General features: G+C 30.8%; 3 protein-coding genes and 1 non-coding gene across 5 annotated transcripts; 2 read left to right on the top strand and 2 right to left on the bottom strand.

The window, feature by feature from the left end:
* The first annotated feature begins 1,865 nt into the window (after positions 1-1,865).
* Positions 1,866-5,635, top strand: LOC125847404 (7-deoxyloganetin glucosyltransferase-like). The gene is made up of 2 exons (XM_049527029.1): positions 1,866-2,459; positions 4,519-5,635. The coding sequence occupies exons 1-2, from the start codon at positions 1,949-1,951 to the stop codon at positions 5,448-5,450; spliced, it is 1,443 nt and encodes a 480-aa protein (XP_049382986.1). The 5' UTR covers positions 1,866-1,948; the 3' UTR covers positions 5,451-5,635.
* A 4,011-nt stretch (positions 5,636-9,646) lies between these two features.
* Positions 9,647-12,153, bottom strand: LOC125853282 (7-deoxyloganetin glucosyltransferase-like). Its single transcript, XM_049532949.1, has 3 exons — positions 11,599-12,153; positions 10,526-11,234; positions 9,647-9,892 (listed from the first exon to the last, which is right to left on the bottom strand). The coding sequence occupies exons 1-3, from the start codon at positions 12,122-12,124 to the stop codon at positions 9,658-9,660; spliced, it is 1,470 nt and encodes a 489-aa protein (XP_049388906.1). The 5' UTR covers positions 12,125-12,153; the 3' UTR covers positions 9,647-9,657.
* Positions 12,154-13,459: 1,306 nt separating this feature from the next.
* TRNAM-CAU (transfer RNA methionine (anticodon CAU)) lies at positions 13,460-13,544 on the top strand. Its single transcript is given in 2 exon segments — positions 13,460-13,497; positions 13,509-13,544. It is a non-coding gene; the product is annotated as a tRNA-Met (tRNA).
* A 780-nt stretch (positions 13,545-14,324) lies between these two features.
* LOC125863678 (chaperone protein dnaJ A7A, chloroplastic-like) lies at positions 14,325-20,506 on the bottom strand. Of its 2 annotated transcripts, none has more exons than XM_049543721.1 (8): positions 20,251-20,506; positions 19,362-19,476; positions 17,815-17,956; positions 17,657-17,714; positions 17,014-17,056; positions 15,710-15,758; positions 15,517-15,597; positions 14,325-15,421 (listed from the first exon to the last, which is right to left on the bottom strand). In XM_049543721.1, the coding sequence occupies exons 2-8, from the start codon at positions 19,466-19,468 to the stop codon at positions 14,564-14,566; spliced, it is 1,338 nt and encodes a 445-aa protein (XP_049399678.1). In that variant the 5' UTR covers positions 19,469-19,476; positions 20,251-20,506; the 3' UTR covers positions 14,325-14,563. The 2 variants fall into 2 exon arrangements, with proteins under 2 accessions (XP_049399678.1, XP_049399674.1); XM_049543717.1 differs by having other exon boundaries at positions 20,276-20,505.
* Between the last annotated feature and the right edge of the window lie 658 nt (positions 20,507-21,164).

The raw sequence follows: 21,164 nt of genomic DNA on the forward strand, positions 1-21,164 counted from the left end.
CGTGGAGGAGGTGGTGGACTGGGGTAAGAAAAATAATTTAAGTTTTTAATTTTTTTTTTATGGATAGATTTTAATCTTTAATTTTTAATTAATATTAATAGTTTATTATTTAACTTTTGTCAATGTGGAATATTTTATTAATGTGGAATGCCATGTATCAAGGTTCTTTCAAATAAAAGAGAGAGTGCATTACACACACCATTGAGGTGTGTTTCTCAAACTTAAAAGTAATAGTTTAGGTATGAACTCACACTTTCAATAATTTAGGTATGAAACTCACACTTTCAATAGTTTAGGTATGAAACTCAAAAAAGGGGGTTAGTTTAGGTATATTTTTGACACTTATCTCTAATATAATCTCTTTAATTTTAATCTCGAGTTAAAAGTTTGGCACACAAACCTAAAGTTCTGAACAAATACGCAGGTAGGTGGAGAGGCGGCTATATAATTTTAATAGTATTGGCTTTGTGGAGTTAATATTTTTAAAGGGTCACTCAACTATAAGAAGTTATCTTGAAAAGTCATTGAATTATGTTATGTATCAATAAAATCACTCAACTTAAGACTTTTATTTTCAAAAATCACTCAACTATATTAATCATTAAAATAAATTTAATACGACAAAATAAATTATATTCCAACCGATGAAGCTTCAAATGACTGAGATTATTACCTGGATACGTGAAATGATAATCACCAAAACTTAAATTTGGCATATCAGTCGACCATAACTCAAGTCATGATTTTACTTTAATAGTAATACAATTTGAACTTTTTCTCTGCCAAGATCTTTATTTCTTTTTTTTTTTGTTCACAAGGAACCAAATGAAGAACCAGTAATAGCTATTAAAACTAATGTACTGGCTGCTCAAGGTGTTGACGAAGTTGTAATTGAAGGTATTAAAACTGCTGGATAATCTTTTGTTTAACTCCAAATCTAGAGGTAAAGTGCCATATAACAAAAGTAACTCCAAATCTAAGAGAGGTTGTTGAGGTTCATAAGAAGAAGATTAGAAATCATAGCAAAGTTTAGATATTATTTTTGTAATTTTTTGTGGTTACTTCAAACATCTATTATGTCATAATATATTTTTTGTTGGGTTCATGATTAAATGGCATAAGAAAAAAAAAATTGTCATGCTAAATTTGTTTTAATGATAAATTTAGTTGAGTGATATTTGAAGATAAAATTTTTAAATTGGGTGATCTTATTGATACAAAATAAAATTCAATGACTTTCTTAGATAATTTCTCATAGTTGAGTGACCTTTTAAGATATTAATTCCGCTATGTGATACCTTTTCCCCGTTAAGAGTGTTAAATTTAATTAATTTGTTATTATAAAATTATATATTTTTTAAAAAAATTATATTTTATAAATTATAATTATTATTATATCATTATGATGGAATATTATATTTTAAAATGTGAATTAAAATTCATGTAATTTAAATTTGAAAGCGTCATATAAATATGAAACAGAGGGAGAACTAGTATAGATACTACAATTACGAAGAATGTTGAAATGTTGTCAGAATCGAGTCTCTCTAGATATAAAGTTACTTTTGTTATGAAGCACTTTATCTTCAAGGTGGGACTTTTCCATGCAAACTCAAATTTAATCGAGCTTCAATGTGGATACCGAAACACGAAAATTGAAAAGAAAAGAAAAGAAAAGAAATGTTGTACTAGCCAGGGCCCAGTGTTTTTCTTGTTTCTATAGAAGGAATAAATATAATGTTCTTTTTCATTGATTAGGTTAAGAGAAATAATTAAATTGAGGAATTAGCAAATATTGCAAATTAATTAAAAAAAGTCTTATAGTCCATTTTTACCGAGTCCTATCGGAATGGACATCATATACAAATAAATGTGGCTATAAAAGTGACCACAATTACTTTATGAATCTCGAACAAACATCACTTGACAGACTCAAAAAAAAACAAAAATGGCTAGTTTTGCAAATTTCAAAAGTGGTCATGTGGTGTGCGTACCTTATCCAGCACAAGGTCACATAAGTCCAATGCTCAAACTGGCCAAACTTGTTCATCACAATGGCTTTTACATTACTTTTGTTAACACTGAATTTAACCACAAACGTCTTCTCCGGTCCAATGGTCCACACTCTCTCGATGGATTACCGGACTTCCGGTTCGAGACCATACCGGACGGCCTCCCATCGACAGACCATGACGTTGATGCCACACAACATGTTCCTTCTCTTTGTGCTTCTACATCTAAGAATTGTCTGGTACCATTTCGCAACCTTATTAATAAAATTAACGCGGAGGGTCCTCCAGTGACGTGTATCGTGTCTGATGTAATTATGAGTTTCACGTTGGATGCTGCTGAGGAGTTGGGTATTCCGGAGGTGTTGTTTTGGACTGCAAGTGCTTGTGGTTTCATGTGTTATTTGCACTATCATCACCTTGTTCAAAGAGGATACACTCCTCTTAAAGGTAATTAATTAATTTAACAATTCTACATCTACCTTGCCACGAATCTTCTTGTTTTTCCTTTCTGAACGGCCTCTTAATCTATCAAAATCGTATTAAATCTATGGCCATCAAAAATCTTTATACAAACAAGGATCGAGTTACTTAAAATAAATGCTGTAACTCATACTACATCATAATTTCCTTTTTAGAGTCAACTTTTGACTAACATTTTATGATATATGTTTTCATCATGTTCATATGCGAAAAATTGCAATTTATAGTACTTTTCGTTTAGTTTTTGAATAATTGAATTTTTTTGTTTAAAATATCGAATAATGTAATCTAATTCAACTTTAAAAATAATCAAATTGACTTTCGAAAAGCGCAACATGACAAATAAAAATGGACGGAGGGAGGGAGTAATAAGTAAATAAGCTTCTATAAATGATTTAAGTTATATTGCCTTCCTCCAACAATAGTTGTCTAGTTGTTCACTATACTATTTTAGAATGTCCAACAATACATATCTACTTTATGAAATTACTAGATAAGTTTACTTAATTCATAATTTACTCTTGTCATTAACTATAGTCACTTCCCATTAAAAGGTGTTATAGTAAAATAACCCTTCTATTTATAGTTTCTTAAAAAATGTGCAAAGTTAATAGTAAATAAATATTATTGGACAAAGGAAGTACTTATAAGATTCCTATGTTTCAATTTGTTTATCTTACTTTGTTTTTTAGTCCATTTTATTAAAAATGTCTCTTTCCTCTTCTTCTTTTTCAACAACTATTTACTTTTATCTTTCCACCTAGCATATTTAATACCATAAAATTATATGACACTTTTATACCTTATATATAAATTACTTACTTTTTAAGTTAAAATTAAACAAATAAATTTAAAAAAAAAATATATATATATATATATATATATATATCGCCAGCTAAAAAAATTCAACCTAAAAACATCATGAATAATATAATAAGATTTGAATCTCTTAGAAACGAAAGTTGGAGGGTTGGAGACTCTTTCTTTTTCGTACAAAATAATCATTTTCAACAATGTAGTTAGAGAATCGTATACGACTGTGAAAAGTAAAATTATTTCTCCTTTTGGTCCTAATCATAAATTAAAAAAAATAAATCTACTAATTAAAAACGTCCAACCGATACTTTTGATGGGACATAAGGGTCGAAAGCTGATTTAAATGCATTAAAGAAGACAAAAACTTTAAATCATCATATTTTTGAAACCTTATCCTTCCGGCGAGTGGTCAATTATGCTTATATTATGGGTGTATTTGGTATTTCTAAGCTAATTTTAGGGAAACCGTTCCAATTTAAGTAGTACTACATGCAATTAAAAGGAAAAAAATTATATTAGAACACGACTATTTGGAGCCCATAAATCAATAATATGGGCTCTCTCTATTCTATTATAAATCATTTACTTCCACCATTCATTTTTACTGGTCTTGACATAACTACTCCTTTCATTTTTTTTATTAGTTAAATTTTAATTTGACACACGTATTAAGAAAATAATATTTAAAATAGTGAATTTATTATTTGTCCTTATTAATTAATAAAGTATTAAACATATTTATACATTATATTTTTCAAAGATATTAACTCAATGTTAATAAATTCAGCATATATAATAGGCAAAAAAATTGTCCTTGCTTGATTTGTCAAAAATGACAAATAAAAAAAGAAATCAAATTAAGAAATATTTGACAAATAAATAGGTATGGAGGAAGTATTTTACAACTCTGTTTCTATTAATTGATAGTTTGTACTCATCTATTCATATTAACTAAACTTTTGGCAAGTTTTCATTGTTCAAAATAAATGAATTATTTAAAGTTCAAGATGAATGCTTGAATTTTTTTTTCATATTTGCCCTTTCATTCAAAAAAGTTTTATATTTTTTCAGATAAATTGCACTATTTACAAAAGTTATATTCATGATTTCGCACGAGTAATAGCGAAAAACGTGTTTTAAATTAAATATTCGAGTTCAAATTCATCATCTATCTCTGCTCATATATGTTTCTTTTTCTTTGAGTGTGCAGATGAAAATGACATTACAAACGGATACTTGGAAAAGACGATAGATTGGGTCCCTGGAATATTGAAAAACATGAGGTTAAGAGATTTTCCAAGTTTCATCAGAACAACAGATCCTAATGATATTATGCTTAATTTCTTCATAAATGAAACTGAAAGAATCTCTAAAGCCTCAGCTATAGTCTTGAACACATTTGATGCCTTTGAGCATAATGCCTTAAATGCCCTTTCCGCCATACATCCTCATATTTACACCATTGGTCCTTTACAGCTCATGCTCAATAACACAATTGATGAAAATCTCAAATCCATTGGTTCAAATTTGTGGAAAGAAGATTTGAGCTGCATTGAATGGCTTGATACAAAAGAGTCAAATTCAGTTGTTTATGTGAATTTTGGAAGTATAACTGTGATGAATTTTGATCAATTTATAGAAATGGCATGGGGACTTGCTAATACTAAGAAGCAATTTTTATGGATCATTAGGCCTGATTTAATTACAGGGGACTCTGTAAAATTGCCAGAAGATTTTTTAAGTGAAATTAAAGACAGAGGGATGATAGCCAATTGGTGTCCTCAAGAGAAAGTGTTGAAACATCGTGCGATCGGAGGGTTTTTGACTCACAGTGGATGGAATTCAACGTTAGAGAGTGTTTGTGCAGGAGTGCCAGTGCTTTGTTGGCCGTTTTTCGCGGAGCAACAGACGAATTGTAGGTACAGTTGTGTTGAGTGGGAGATGGGAATGGAGATAGTTGATCTGAAGAGAAATGAAGTTGAGATTCTTGTGAGGGAATTGATGGATGGCGAAAAGGAAAAGAAGATGAAGTTGAAAGCTATGAATTGGAAGGAGGAAGCAGAGAAAGCTGCTAGTCCAGGAGGTTCTTCTTGTATTAACTTGAACAATGTGTTAAATGAGGTGGCAAATGGTCGGATTTGATCAGACTTAGGTTTTATTTAAATGGGTCAAGTTCATAAAATATATCATGATCCATGTCTAAATTGTATTCAAAATAATGAGCGCTGTTACAGTCCGTATGCGTATTAATGCATTATTAGCTCTGATGATAGTCGTTAGTGTTTCGCCTTCTTGTGTAAGGAAAATGTGTTAGAGTGGATAAAAGTCTCATGAGCTAGCTTTTGGGATTGAGTAAGGTTCAAGTGGCATATCTTTATAAAATGGTTTCATGTACCACTATCGTTATCAATCTTTAATAAATATTTTTCATTTCTACGCAACATGAAGAAATAAATTTCGTTTTGAGAAAAGTCAATATGAAACGACGAGATAAATTTTTAGCACGTAATATTTCTCTTATTTATATTGAGTTGATACACTCGTCTGATACGATTGTGATGTTTCACAATTATTTGACTGACAAACTATTTAAATGAGAATTGGTGAGGCCAATGTAGTTTCTAGTTGGCTCTATTAATTGACAAGTCCTGTTCCATCACATATTTAACCCTGTACGTTCAAAATGATTTAAAAAGTTGAATAGTATAGGTAACACCAACAAGTTAAAAGACCATATCCAATTCAACACCAAATTTTACATCCAATTTTAAATTTGGGGCCTGTTTGGAAAGACACCCTGATAATTGAATTTAGTGTAATTGGTGTAATTACACTGTCTTGTCCTGTTTGGAAGGACATGCAATTACTTGGTCAGCAGGTAATTGACAGGGGTAATTACACTCTACAATTCACAGGCTAAGGCTGTGAATTGCTAGTAATTACATAGTGTAATTACCACCTGATTACTTTTTAATTTATTTTTTTATTTCTATTTTTATTTTTTTGTTTTAATTTTTTTTACTTCTATTATTTTAAGTTCTTTTTTTTATTTTTATTATTCTAAAAATTTGTAAAAGTTTATTTTTTATTTTATATATTTCATTTTCTTCTTGTTCTCAACCTTCCTTTACGTGATTCTATGTAATTTTCTCGTATTATCTATTTCTTTATGTCATGCTTATTTTCTCATTAGCATAATTTTATTAGTATTCTAATTTTTAAATTAAAATAGAATTTATTGTTAAGTAAGGATATAGACTTACGTTTTCTTTATTACGAAAAAATAAAAATAAATCATATTTATTGCTATGTTGAAATTTGTTATAAGAGTATTATGTTAAATTTTTTGTTTTGAATTTATAACCTATGTTATATTTTCAGTTTCATTTGTTTTAGTAATATTGAATTTACATTGCACGTCATTTTTTAATTAGACTTGATAGATTATATTTTTGTCAAACATTTAATAATTTATGACATTTTATTTATATATTATTCTTTTTATCAAACATGCATTTCACGACGTTCGTAGAAACTTCATATTTTTAGTTGTTACGATCAATTCAATTTAAATATATTAATTTGAAAAAATATAAATCAATTATTTTTTCATAATATTAGTTATAGAAAATATGTTTATTAATTAATATATTTTCAAAAGAGAATATATATCTTAAAAATTCAATTTAATGTCATTTATAAAGTTTCTTATTTGTCTAGTATAAATTTTAAATAATTAATTTTTATTTTAAAAATTTATTATAATTTTATGATTGCAATGTGCATCCAAACAGAACATGTGTAATTACACTGTGACATCCAAACACGACATGTGTAATTACAGTGTAATTACACTGTGGCAACCAAACAGGTCAGTGTAGTTACTAGACAGTGTAATTACTAGGTTAGTAATTACTACCCTAGTAATTACACCAATTCCAATTACCAAGTGGCTTTCCAAACAGACCCTTGGTGTTTTGAGCTCCAACCCACACCAATTTTTACATCAAATTTGGTGTGTGAATAGTGTTACACCAAATTGTAACACTATTCATCACACCAATTCACTTTTTAAATATTTTAATAATATTTCATTATACAAACTTTTAATTAAACATTATATAAATTGTATGTTTTAATTAAATCTCTTGTATATTTAATTATTTCTTATGTAATATTTTTATAATATTAATTTTAGATATAAAATTTAGCTTTTTTATAAATTAATTTTTCTATATATGACTTTTTTTAAAAATTAAATTTATTTAATTTTATTATAAATTATCAATTTCAACAATTTCTAGCTCGATATAAAATAATAAAGGACAAAGAAGCTCATTTTGAACTACGTAATGCATTAATAGAGCATTTATAGGAGCACCGTAGTGATCTTGAAAGTTGAATATTTATGTAGAATTTAAAATAATTTTTCAATTATGTAATGTTTATTTAATTGTATTTCATTAATGATTTCACTTTTATTTGTATTATCCATTATTATGTATAATGTATAATATTTGCTAGCAATTTATATTATTTAAAAAATTATGGTACAAAATAATTTTATATTAANTCTCAAGAAAGATTAAATAATTGGCTATAATAAACTTCATAAAAAATATATATTTGAATTAAGGCCTCCATTCGAATTTGGCTTTAGGCCACCAATTTATTAGAGCCACCCTTGAATTGAGTAAGGTTCAAGTGGCATATCTTTATAAAATGGTTTCATGTACCACTATTGTTATCAATATTTTTCATTTCTAAGCAACATGAAGAAATAAATTTCGTTTTGAGAAAAGTCAATATGAAACGAAGAGATATATTTTTAGCACGTAATATTTCTCTTATTTATATTGAGTTGATACACTTGTCTGATACGATTGTGATGTTACACCAATTATTTGACTGACAAACTATTTAAATGAGAATTGGTGAGGCCAATGTAGTTTCTAGTTGGCTCTCTTAATTGACAAGTCCTGTTCCATCACATATTTAACCCTGTACGTTCAAAATGATTTAAAAAGTTGGAATAGTATAGGTAACACCAAGAAGTTAAATGATCATATCCAATCCAACACCAAATTTTACATCAAATTCTAAATTTGGTGTTTTGAGCTCCAACCCATACCAATTTTTACATCAAATTTGGTGTGTGAATAGTGTTACACCAAATTGTAACACTATTCATCACACCAATTCACTTTTTAAATATTTTAATATTATTTCATTATACAAACTTTTAATTAAATATTATATAAATTGTATGTTTTAATTAAATCTCTTGTATATTTAATTATTTCTTATGTAATATTTTTATAATATTAATTTTAGATATAAAATTTAGCTTTTTTATAAATTAATTTTTCTATATATGACTTTTTTTAAAATTAAATTTATGTTAATTCTATTATAAATTATCAATTTCAATAATTTCTAGCTCGATATAAAATAATAAAGGACAAAATGAACTACGTAATGCATTAATAGAGCATTTATAGGAGCACCGTAGTGATCTTGAAAGTTGAATATCTATGTAGAATTTAAAATAATTTTTCAATTATGTAGTGTTTATTTAATTGTATTTCATTAATGATTTCACTTTTATTTGTATTATCCATTATTATGTATAATGTATAATATTTGCTAGCAATTTATATTATTTAAAAAATTATGGTACAAACTAATTTTATATTAAACGATTATAAAAGGAAATAATACGAATTATATATGGTGAATGTTTTAGAAAGAATTTGTTTTATGATATAAGAAATAATAATATAATAATGAATAGAGAGAAAAATATTCTTTTTTGGTGTAAAATTTGGTGCAGTGGGTTGGAGTTGATTACACCAAAAATAGTCTTGACATCAAATTTGGTGTAAAATTTGGTGTTTGGGTTGGAGATGCCCTAATAATCATATATAAAACCTAAATTAGTCAAGTTCAACAGTGCTTAGACCTTTTTCAGGAAGATTATGAGCCTATTTGGATTGATTTAAAAGTTGGTCAAATTTATTTTTAAGTTATTTTTAGCATTTGAAAGTATTTGACAAAATTAAAAATAACTTAAAATAAATTTATAATAAATTTAAAAAAGTTTAAAAATCAAAAGTAGGTCTCCCGCTCCCCCTATTTTTTATTTTTTGACTTAAAAGTTATTTAAATCTGACTTTTTATTTTTAACTTAGAAAATAATTACCTTTTTTAAGTCAATTCAGACTGAGTTCTATTATCTAATAATTATTTGATTATTTAAAGTATTATGAGAGTAAAAAATATCGTGTCAAAGTTAAATATTGAAAGATGACAGAGGGGGTCCTTGTCATTTTCTGTTTTAATCATTCTACTAATTAACTGAATAATTGGATAGAAGTACATCTTTCACTAATTTATCTAAGCTCAAGCTTGATGAACCCTCAATTCCAGTAGCTTCTTCTGCTAATATTTTCCATTCACTTGCCTTTTTCTTCACTTCCTTTCCTTTATCTCCATCCATCATTTCCCTTATAATTTTTTCCACTTCATCTCTCTTCACATTCTTGTCAATTTCCATACCAACACCCCATTCATCACATGCATACCTGCACATGAAAATCAAGAAATCTTTTATTTTAAATCCACCCTACATAGTCTGTTGAGATCGACTGAACCCATTGATTGTATGTTATATCATTCAGTATTACTAGCTATAATATGCATATTTGGTTTAATTATATATATAAAAAATTACAATGCTAAAATAAAAAGGAATTTCCAATGTGACAAACTTGAAAATTTTGAAAGATTAAAGTTATATATATAATGAATTGCTATCAGTAACCACTTAGAGAGGTGTTGCCTAATTTTAGAAAGAAAAAAGCAAGCTAGATGTAAGATTCAAATTTATAACCTTAACTCATAGAGGTGCACCCAATCATCATTGCATTATTTGATACGTCTAGTGAGGGTTCACACATCTATATTTAAGTGTTTTTTTAAAAACATAACACTAATATATATGATTTCAGGAGGGAAGCATGAGTTCACTTGAACCTGATGACCCCATTCTGCATACGCCTATGCAAATAGTAATTGATGCCCAAGAAACAAACATATAAAGTTTATTGGGCCAAAAAGGATAATACGTGTCATGAACTTGGACTATAACCGAAAGTCCAAATATACATGTAATATGATGCATATATAATTAATGATTAAAAGAAAACATGCATTACCTGCAGTTTATGTGCTGATCAGCAAAAAAAGGCCAGCAAATCATCGGTACGCCACTTCCTATACTCTCCATCACTGAATTCCATCCACAGTGAGTAAAAAATGCATCGATTGATGAATGTTGCAAAACTTGTTCTTGGCAACACCATCTTGAAATCAACCCTCTTTCTTTCGTTTCTTCTATGAATTCACTTGGTAAAATTATAGAATCATCACCAATAACTGCATCAGACCTAATTACCCAGAAAAAATTCTTCTTACTATTAGCAAGTCCCCATGCAAATTCCATGAGTTGGTTTTTTGTCAATACTGTTATGCTACCAAAATTCACATAAACCACTGATTTTTCCTCTTTAGAATTTAGCCACTTGACACAATTCTCATCTTCTTTCCATAAATTGGCTCTAAGGAATTTTAGGCTTTTTTCTTGTAGTTGATTAGTGAGTAATTGAAGAGGTCCAATTGTGTAAAGTGGAGGACAAATTAAGGATAAATCACTCAACACATTAAATTCAAGTGCATCAAAAGTGTGGAAAATAATAGCTGAGGCTTTTGAAGCTCTTTCAGTTTCTCCCATAATAAAATTCAACATTTTGTCATTTATATTTGTGGTTCTGATTTGGCTAGGAAATTCTCTAAGACGAAGATTTTTCATACTTGGCATAAAATCTATAACCGTGTCCAAATAACCATTTGTAATGTCACTTTCATCTGCATAGAAAATAAAACAAGGCATATTATATTTATTATATTACAAGAGAAGATCAACTTGGACAAATTATTTATTTTTCTAACATATATAGTTGGTCCACGAACTGTTTCGAATAACAAACATGGTTACAAATAGATTAATTTCACTCCGTGGTCATTCAACTTTTTTAAAAAATATTTATAAATAAAACCAAAACTTAATTCAACTTCACATATGCACCAATTATATAGAAAAAAATATTTTACTGTTACAAAAATTAGTTTTATGCTTTTTTAGCGGAATAAACTAAAAAGTTGAATAACCGACCTGATTATATATAAGGTAGAATAAACTAAAGAAGATTGTATTTTAAAGAATTCTAACCTTTGAGAGGCAAAATTCCGTTTTCAATAAGTAGAGGCAAATGTTTATTGCACATGAAACTGCAAGCATTTGTAGTTCTGAAGCTAACACTTGGCACACCAATTTCTTGAGCAGCTAACAAAGCAAATGTCATAATTCCATCAAATATTATGCAAGTAACTGGAGGAACATTAGATGAATTATTATTAATCTTGATTAAAAGCTCTCTAAATGGTGCTAAACAATTTTCTTTTGTGGATAAACAAAGAGAAGGAATATGCTGTGTAACATCAGCATCAATAAGAGGAAGTCCATCTGGAATTGTTTCAAAGATGAAATCTTGGAAATTATTATCAAGAAAAAAAGGGGTTTTGGATTTGAGTAATCTTTTGTGATTATATTCAGAGTTGACAAATGTTATGTGAAAGCCTTTAGAGTGAAGAAGAATGGAAAGTTTTAGCATAGGATTTATGTGGCCTTGTGATGGAAATGGTATGCACACAGCATGAGCTTTTTGGGATTTTTTACCTTCATTATGACACTCCATATTTTTCTTTGTTTTCTATATTTGAGTTTGTAGCTCATGAATAGTCATCTAGAATTTATATAAGTCATGTGATTCTCTTTGTACTGGTTTGTATTTGGTTTAATTTGATAGAAGTCATTTTTTTCATAAAAATTATTTTTATGTAATTAAAATATCTGTGTGTTTAGTTACGTGAGGCATCTTGATTCATGGTGGGCTGATGAGCACCAATCAAACAAGATTGACAAGTTTTTAGGTTGACAACTTCTTATAAATGAGGTGTACATAATATCGTAAATACGTCAGATAATAAGAAGAAAATGAAGAGCTTTATCAGGCATAATTCAAATTTACATGATCCTCGCACTTAATTTGTATGTATTGTATAAAAATATTTATTTATAAAAGTACCCTCCACAATTATGATGGAAAAGATGTAAACGTGCTTGAGGGTTAATTGAGTCTTTAACCATGCTAATACATGTATTAAATCCTTTGCATTACTAATACCTAGAAATTCATGGTATTAGTAATACACTCATCAATACACAATACAATGTGTAACTAATATTTGCATTAGTTATACATAGCATAGAAACATATATCAAACAAGGTACTACTAATACACAATGCAAATATTATTTTTGTTAATACACTCTACCGAACGTTTTCTATACATGTGGGCGTGAGTGGTGATTGAATGGTGAATACATTTTTTGAAAAAAATATATATATTAAAGATCAATTATTATATATATTAACAAATGGGAGACTGTTTAACTGTGATTTTTGAGTAGTACAGATTAATAATAATGTTAAACTGTTAGCTATAGTATATAAAATTAGAAGAGAAGACAATTGTTGGAAAAATAATTACTTTTATTTTTTCTGGTTTTGAAGGAGAATATTCCATCTTTCGATAACAAAACGTCAAAAAATAAGTTTCTAATAAAAAATATTTTCCTGTTAAACAATTTATGGGCGTACCAACAGACGTGGGCTGTCATAATTAAGTGAAAGATACCAAGAAAATAGACAAAATCAGACGTAAGAGAATCAATTTATTTTTTTGTATTGAACGTTATCAACAAGAAATATTTTCTCTCACTGTTTTCACCACACATTATGCACCTACCATCCACAATTATCATATTTCTGGTAAATGATTTAAAAATATATTTTTTTCTTTCTACTAATATGAATGTTCTTGTTAATTAAATTGCTTGGTAAACCAGATAATCCATTCAAGATCTGGCTATTGTCTTTTGCACTCACATGAGCAGAAATTTTGTACACATTGGAAGTGAGAAAAAGACAATACATTATAAATAACACTTTGGTATTGAAACAACAACAGGGGTGGTGGCGCAGTTGGCTAGCGCGTAGGTCTCATAGCTTCTGAGTAATCCTGAGGTCGAGAGTTCGAGCCTCTCTCACCCCATTTAATTTTATATGCTCTCCACTTTTTCTTTTTATCCATCTTTCACTAATATACTTTATTTTATCCATCTTTCACTAGTATACTCTTTTCTTTTTTCTAATAACCAAGAACCAGATAACTCTGTCTACCAAGACTAGAATAGTAGATGGAAATGTTTTATGTCTCCGCTTATACCCTCTCTTTTTTTTCTCTCCTCACAGCTATCACATCGTTGATATCTGAAATCAGGGTCATATATTGTGTCAGCCGTTACTATTTCATAATACTTGTATCTCTCTCTGTATATAAGTGATGAATTGAGAAAAAGAGAGGATATGTAGGTGCTTCTGCCTTAGTGCTCTATCCAGGACTGAAAAAACAGTGTGATGCCTTCATCACGTCGGGGAAGACGATCTGCAACTCTTCATCTCGCGAATTAACTTTTGAGGTAAAAGTCAAACTGATCCATGTTAATATGCACAAGAACTTCTCCTTCCCGGCCTTTCATTTTGGGTAGGGAGGACAAAAGTTACTACTTGTTTCCTTCTCATATAAACAAAATGAAGAAAAGGGCAGGGAGAGTTCACTTCCTTTATGTTTTCAATTAGTATTACTTGAGATTATCGAAAAAATTAAAACATAAACAGTAACAAAAACAAGCAGAGCATTATCGAGTAACAACCAGAAATCAAATTCATCTGGGATTGGGGAAAAACTCCAAACTAAAAATATGGAAGAGGTTATTGGATAACACAGCTTACATGTAACCTCAGAGTAGTTTTGATGGAGAAGAAAATGATAAAATATTGAGACATCAACAATCTTAGCTCAGCCCTCTTGATCTTTTCCAGCATTTCACTGGGTGTAGGTACAGTACATAACACAAAATCAAACCTCAAAATTGTCTATGTCTACGACTATACTATGTAGAGTTCGAGGAATCAACATTAATATCGGTGTGCCAGTAGGTAGAGCATACCAGAATATTGATCATTGGAAGTATTAGAAAGAAAAAACAACCTGGTTGCTTCAGCTACAAGCTATCTCTTACTGTTGGTAGCAGCTTTAGGCTTGTTTAGATTTGCAAGTTCTTCTATGAGCTTTCTTTCTTCACTACTCAACCGTTTTGGAATCTCAACTTGCACTCTCACCAATTGATCACCTCTCATATTTGGTTTGCTCAGGAATGGCACCCCTTTTTTGGCCATCACCAATGTTGTCCCTGGTTGGGTACCTGCCGGAATCTTTAGATCAACCATCCCATCTACTGTAAGAACCTTCATAGTTGTACCCAATATCGCATCAATGTAAGAAACTTTGCAATTGTAGAGAATATTGGTGTCATCTCGTTTTAATACTGGATCCGGGAGGACTTCAATCATGACAAAAAGATCTCCGGGGGGTCCACCTCTCCTTCCTGCATTACCTTCTGAACGAACCCTTAAACGGCTACCCGAATCTACACCAGGTGGAACTTTCAAGCTAATGCGTTTTGACTTCCTCACTCGGCCATCACCGTTGCAGGTGCCGCAAGGAGTAGAAATCTCTCCAGTCCCCCCACAAGAAGAGCATGTTGTCACCTGCTGGAAAACACCTAGTGGGGTCCTTGCTGAGGACACAACCTGCCCTTGCCCACCACAAGTATTACAGGTCGACGGTTTAGTCCCAGGTTTTGCACCTGATCCATCACAGGTACCACAAGTTTCAAGCCTGCTAATTTCAATCTCCTTCTCAACCCCAAATACAGCTTCTTTGAAATTCAAAACCAGATTATAGCCCTGGTCTTCACCTTCTGTGGCCCTGCTCCGAGAACCTCTACCTCCCATACCACCCATGCCACCCATACCACCAAAGCCATCGAACAAAGACTCGAATAAATCAAAGGCATTGCTAAAATCCTACGAATAAAGAACAATAAGTCGAAAAAATTATTTAGGTAAGATAACCATCTGCTACTATTGTTATATCTTCTTATAAAGTAAGAAATTCTCACCCCCATGCCCGCGCCAGCTCCTTTAAGACCAGCCTCCCCATATTTATCATATATGGAACGTTTCTCATCATCGGACAAAACCTATTGCAAAACATTAAATGTCATAAGAAGTCCTTGAGATATTCTCCATTATGGTCGTTAATTGTCGGTTACCTTTTAGTGGAACAAAGAGCACCAAGAAAAAGAACTATACCTCATATGCATTGCTGATCTCCTTAAATTTCTGTTCAGCTCCAGGTTCTCTACAATAAGGAAAATATGAATGCACATATAAGGATCTTACATTCTGTAAAGAAAAAAAATATAGATCGCAAATGACAGTGCACCTTCATATGAATGTACTTAAATATGTCAATAGGAAACTAAAGCTTGTAAGTTCAACTAATAAACACTTACTAGCTATCCCAACATGATATGTTAGCGTGACCTTTCCAGTATTATGCTCTATATTGGGAAAAGTTAATTTTTTTATTTCTTGGGTCATTTACAGTGACCAAATACTCACTGCTCTAAGCCCCCCGCCTTGTTTTTTACTAATAGAATTAATAACTCGTATAATTTGTGGATGGAATCATATGGATATGTTCTGCTGATTTCCATGTAGTTCAAACATAAAACAGAAAGGCCAAAAAATTATCGTAAAAAAGCATGTTAATAAAACATATTTACATATAAAGAAACATAAACAGAAAGGCCTCAAATAATGCCGTTTTTCAATGAAAGATGTGACAAATACCATGGCAATCCCTTGCAGCATTTTAAATATTTACGCACTCAAAAAATATATATATATAACCTGGATTAAAAAAATCTAGACAAGATATGCTATTAAATGGTAAATTCACAATTTCACATATCCACTCCAAAATTCTTCATTCATCTTCTGCCATAACTATTCCTTAAGTCTGAACCTTCATTTTCTAGTTTCTACTATTATTCTACGCACTAAATAAGGAAAATCAAAGTTCATAAAGAGGTCAATCATGTGTTCTTGAGCAGGTACAACAAGATACAAAAAAATTAAAGCTAGAGAAAAAGCCAAGTATGTGCTACTCTAAATCATCTTTGGGTTCGCACAGGGTAAAAACCCCACTCCTAATGCCATAGCTCGCAAACCACACAAGAGAACCTGCACTAGGCATACCCGGTGCAACTGCTCGACCCAGAAGGCAGACCCCTTGCTTTTGCTGGCAAGGGGTTTCGAACTTGGGACCTCCAACATGGAAATCCCAAGCCCAAACCACTGGACCACCCTGAAGGGTCAACAATAAGACCATAGTAGAAAGCATCTTAATCTCAAATTTCCAGGAACTATGAGCAAAATCAGTGAAAAGACTCAATCATTCTGAGCTTGAGTAGGTAAACACGGCTCTTCAACAAAATAAAGTAGTAAATTTAAAGCTAGAGAAATCCAATATATTCTACTTTATACCATCTTTCAACAAGAAAATCATAGTAAAAGGCATCACATCTCAAAATTCCAGAGACTATACTCACTTGTTCACATCTGGATGGTAACTCCTTGCAAGCTTTCGATAAGCTAAACAAGAAAAAACAGTTGATCAGAAAAATAACATGAATGCAATGATGAATGTATCTTTTTCAACTACACAATTCTTGAGTAATATATCAGTAGTTCTAATTTACAGTCAAAATTCAAGGACATAAATGATTAGCGAATTCTAGAAGACAGAATATGTAAACGACTAGGTGACAATGCTAAATTTGAAATTCTCTAACTTCTAAAGTTTCTAGAGAGACCAAATTTCAGGAGGCCAGGTTTGAAATTGCATACAAAGAAAATAAAACTACTTTCCAACAAGAAGGATAACTCTTGTTTACACATTATATACCAGATATTCTGATTTTTTTTTTTTGAGAAAGTTAACTGGTATACCAGATATTCTGATTCTCACTACTACTACCAAAACAAAATCAATGCACAAAAACAATTAAAGAAATATTCACCATCAGCATCAAATGAAGAAAGCAATACACTATTCAGAACCTTATCTCTTAACAAATACAGAGATTGGCCAGAAAGGTTCATTATACAGAACCAACTAGAAGCTAGAATGAACTTCGTTGAGGAAACTTGAAAGCAGAAAATAGAAAAGAAAAGAGCGAAGAATGTACTCACAACTTTTGATTTCTGATTTGCTAGCATTTCTAGATACACCAAGGACATCATAATAATCCTGTGAAGATGTAACAGCATTAAACCAGCTTTACTATGCTATATATTTACAAACTCACACACAAACATAAATGCAACTCAATATCAGCATAGCATCTTACTTTTTCAGCTCTAACAACTATACTGGTCCCCCTTCGTTGATAGTGGTTCTTGTTTGATACTGAACTGAAAAGTGCTTGCAGGGATTCTTGACAAAAAAGGGTTGAATTTGGGGATGCCAATGCCCTTATCTTGCTTGAGAAACTGCATAGACAATAACAAGGTCAATAAGTGTGGGCAGATGCCATCTGCTGGCTAAGCAGGTAGATATGGCAATCGTCTCTTGGGTCAGAAAACATGCCAATTTCATATACTTCTTAGATGTAAATGGTTTGATTATTCTTTTAGATAACAGAACAATCCCCGAGAGCTAACTGGTGCAAAGTTTGAACCTCGGTGAATAATGGATTCATCTCTCTACCCTTCTCCACTTACATCATTTCTTTATGGACTAGCCATGGGGCTGGACTGGACCAATGTCTCGTTTGTCTTTCATCAGATAGTAGGGGGGATTATAATTGTGTTGTGGTTAACACAAACAGACATGATTTATGGGTATGACGTAAGACCATCAAGTTACACTTACATATATCTATAGATTCTTTTTCAGAAAAAATCAGAAACTCTTTAAAGTCAACGTGTATCTTTCACCTTATACCATTCAGAACAATATGTAACTTTCATCTTTCATACAGAACTCATATGATACTGCTGCATCAACTTTTACTGAGATGCATCATGGAACCCCAACCTTTGTTCACTACATGATCACCACTACACTAGAACTCCAGAAGTATTCAAAAGTTATAGTTGGAAGTCTAATTCCATGTATGGGTAAATACATTTGTCAATGGAAACTGCTAATCTCCAAAAGAGTAACATTAATGACACAATCATTTGTTCTGGCTTCTTAAAGTTGAACTGTAGGACAGTTTTCTATCAAGGTTACAACTAAATGGTTAATGCAAGAAATTACTCTTATAACTGTCATGAAGTGCTGTAGGTTCAAATCTACAGCCTACCTAAAATTCTGAGTCATAACAAAAACATGTACCAGTTCAAGACGTTAGACATCCTTATTCAGAAGAGGGCCAAAAAATAATTAAATAGTATCACCAATTACGTTAACTTTTAGCAAACAAAGTTCGCATAAATGACTTAAAAATATAGAGTTTAAATCCAAAAGAATACATTAGAGATGAGGCTGTGAAGTTAACCAAGCATACGTAAATAGAAGGTCAGTCCACAAGAATGAATTCACAACATACGAGAATTTGAAAATGAATAGAATATATTCGGCAAAAGGGTTTGGGGTGCTTCTATATTGGTTCGATGTAAACGGCACATCTTAAACTTCTGTGTCTGCGCCCTAACAAATATATGGCCCATTCTCGGTGTTTCTTTTTATTTACCACGTAAATATATTACTTAATAATGTGTGTGTTGATTTCAACTCAAACATACCATATAAAATAGGTGGTCTAAAATCAGTTGTCACAGGTAATACAGAAACATTTCCAGATAAAATCCATAAAATTTCCAAAGAAATCATATTTCTTATACAATAAATAAGTGGTTTCATGTTCAAAAATGCCTCAGCATGACTCACCAAAATGGAGATGCTGATAATTTATTTGTAACAGGAAATTTTGGCACAGACTGAGGCTGAACTCCCCACCGAGTAAGCCATGTGCTTCCACAAGGTATGATTGCCATCTAATATACTGCAAGTACAAAAAAAGCATCACATTAGAATGAGTTTAATTGAGGAACACTTTGGAAGTTGAATTATTTCCACTTAAAACACTACGAGTGAGGTAGTTGTAGAATAAAAAGGACTACATTCAGAAGGCAAAGGACAGATTTTAAAAACGTCTTTCTGCTAATCCAGAAGAAGATAAACAAAAGGAAAAGATCCACCATAATTTACAATAATTGAAAGTAATAAAGAATCTTTCGCTACATACAAAGAAACTTGGACAGCCAATCTTGCACTGTTTCATTATTCTTTATAGGTAAATACAGATGGAGTAATAATCAATTAAGCAAAGAATATTTCTATAGAGAAGAACAACCCTCCCCACCCCAAAAATAAGCATTACTCTGCACCAACTCCTGGTTATTTGTGGTAAGATAAAATTAGATGATATTTGTGGTAAGATGGAAATTAGATGCCATTTATCATTCCCAGTGGTTTGGAGATAAAGATTCAAGAAGCTCATTACAAGCTTCCACTTTCCACATTGAGGTAATTATTAACAAGAAACACAAAAACCCTAAAGAACTTATATTAACAAATAATCAAATGAAAAACACAAAATTAGACACATAATCTAGAAAGCAAATATGAAAATGTTCAGATTTTTAGAGCAGAGCATAGTATAAAAGAAATAGAAATTGTCGCCCATATATAAAAAAAGTCAATACAGGTAGACCAGTAATATGTTTCCTCAATTTACGTCTTTACCGAACACAGATACAGTTTATTAATAACCTACAAAAAGACTGAACTCTGTAGCAGACCTGTTACTGAGATTGGCCGGAATTTTGCGATGTTTACGCGCCGCTACGGCAACGGCAAAGGCGGCGGTAGTTGTGTGGTGGTTGAGAGGAGTGAGGGAGCAAGTCTGGTTGGGAAGATGAGGCTCCGAAAGAGAAGAAAAGAGAGAGCTTTCGAGAAGAGGGCTATCTGTAGTTATACTTGTACCACTAACATTAGGCTTCTATATTGGTTCGCTGTAAAACGGCACATCTTATACTTCTGTGTCTGCGCCCTAACAAATATCTGGCCCATTCTCGCTGTTTCTTTTTATTTATTTATCACGTAACTATATTAGACTACACTTAGGGTCTGTTTGGAAAGTCACCTGATAATTGAAATTAGTGTAATTACTAGGGTAGTAATTATTTCAGCCTAGTAATTACACTGACCTATTTGATTGCCACAGTGTAATTATGTTGTAATTACACATGTCCTGTTTGGATGTCACAGTGTAATTACACATGTTCTGTTTGGAATTTGGATACACAATTGCAATCATAAAATTATAATAAATTTTTAAAATAAAAATTAATTATTTAAAATTTATACTAGACAAATAAGAAACTTTATAAATGACATTAAATTAAATATTTAAGATATATATTCTTTTTTGAAAATATATTAATTAATAAACATATTTTCTGTAACTAATATTATGAAAAATAATTGATTTATATTTTTTCAAATTAATATATTTCAATTGAATTGATCGTAACAACTAAAAGTATGAAATTTCTACGAACATTGTGAAATGCATGTTTGATAAAAAGAATAATATATAAATAAAATGTCATAAATTATTAAATGTTTGACAAAAATATAATTTATCAACTCTAATTAAAAAATGATGTGCAATATAGATCAATATTA

This window comes from Solanum stenotomum, chromosome 1, assembly GCF_019186545.1.
Source record: "Solanum stenotomum isolate F172 chromosome 1, ASM1918654v1, whole genome shotgun sequence".
Taxonomy (NCBI): Eukaryota; Viridiplantae; Streptophyta; class Magnoliopsida; order Solanales; family Solanaceae; genus Solanum; species Solanum stenotomum.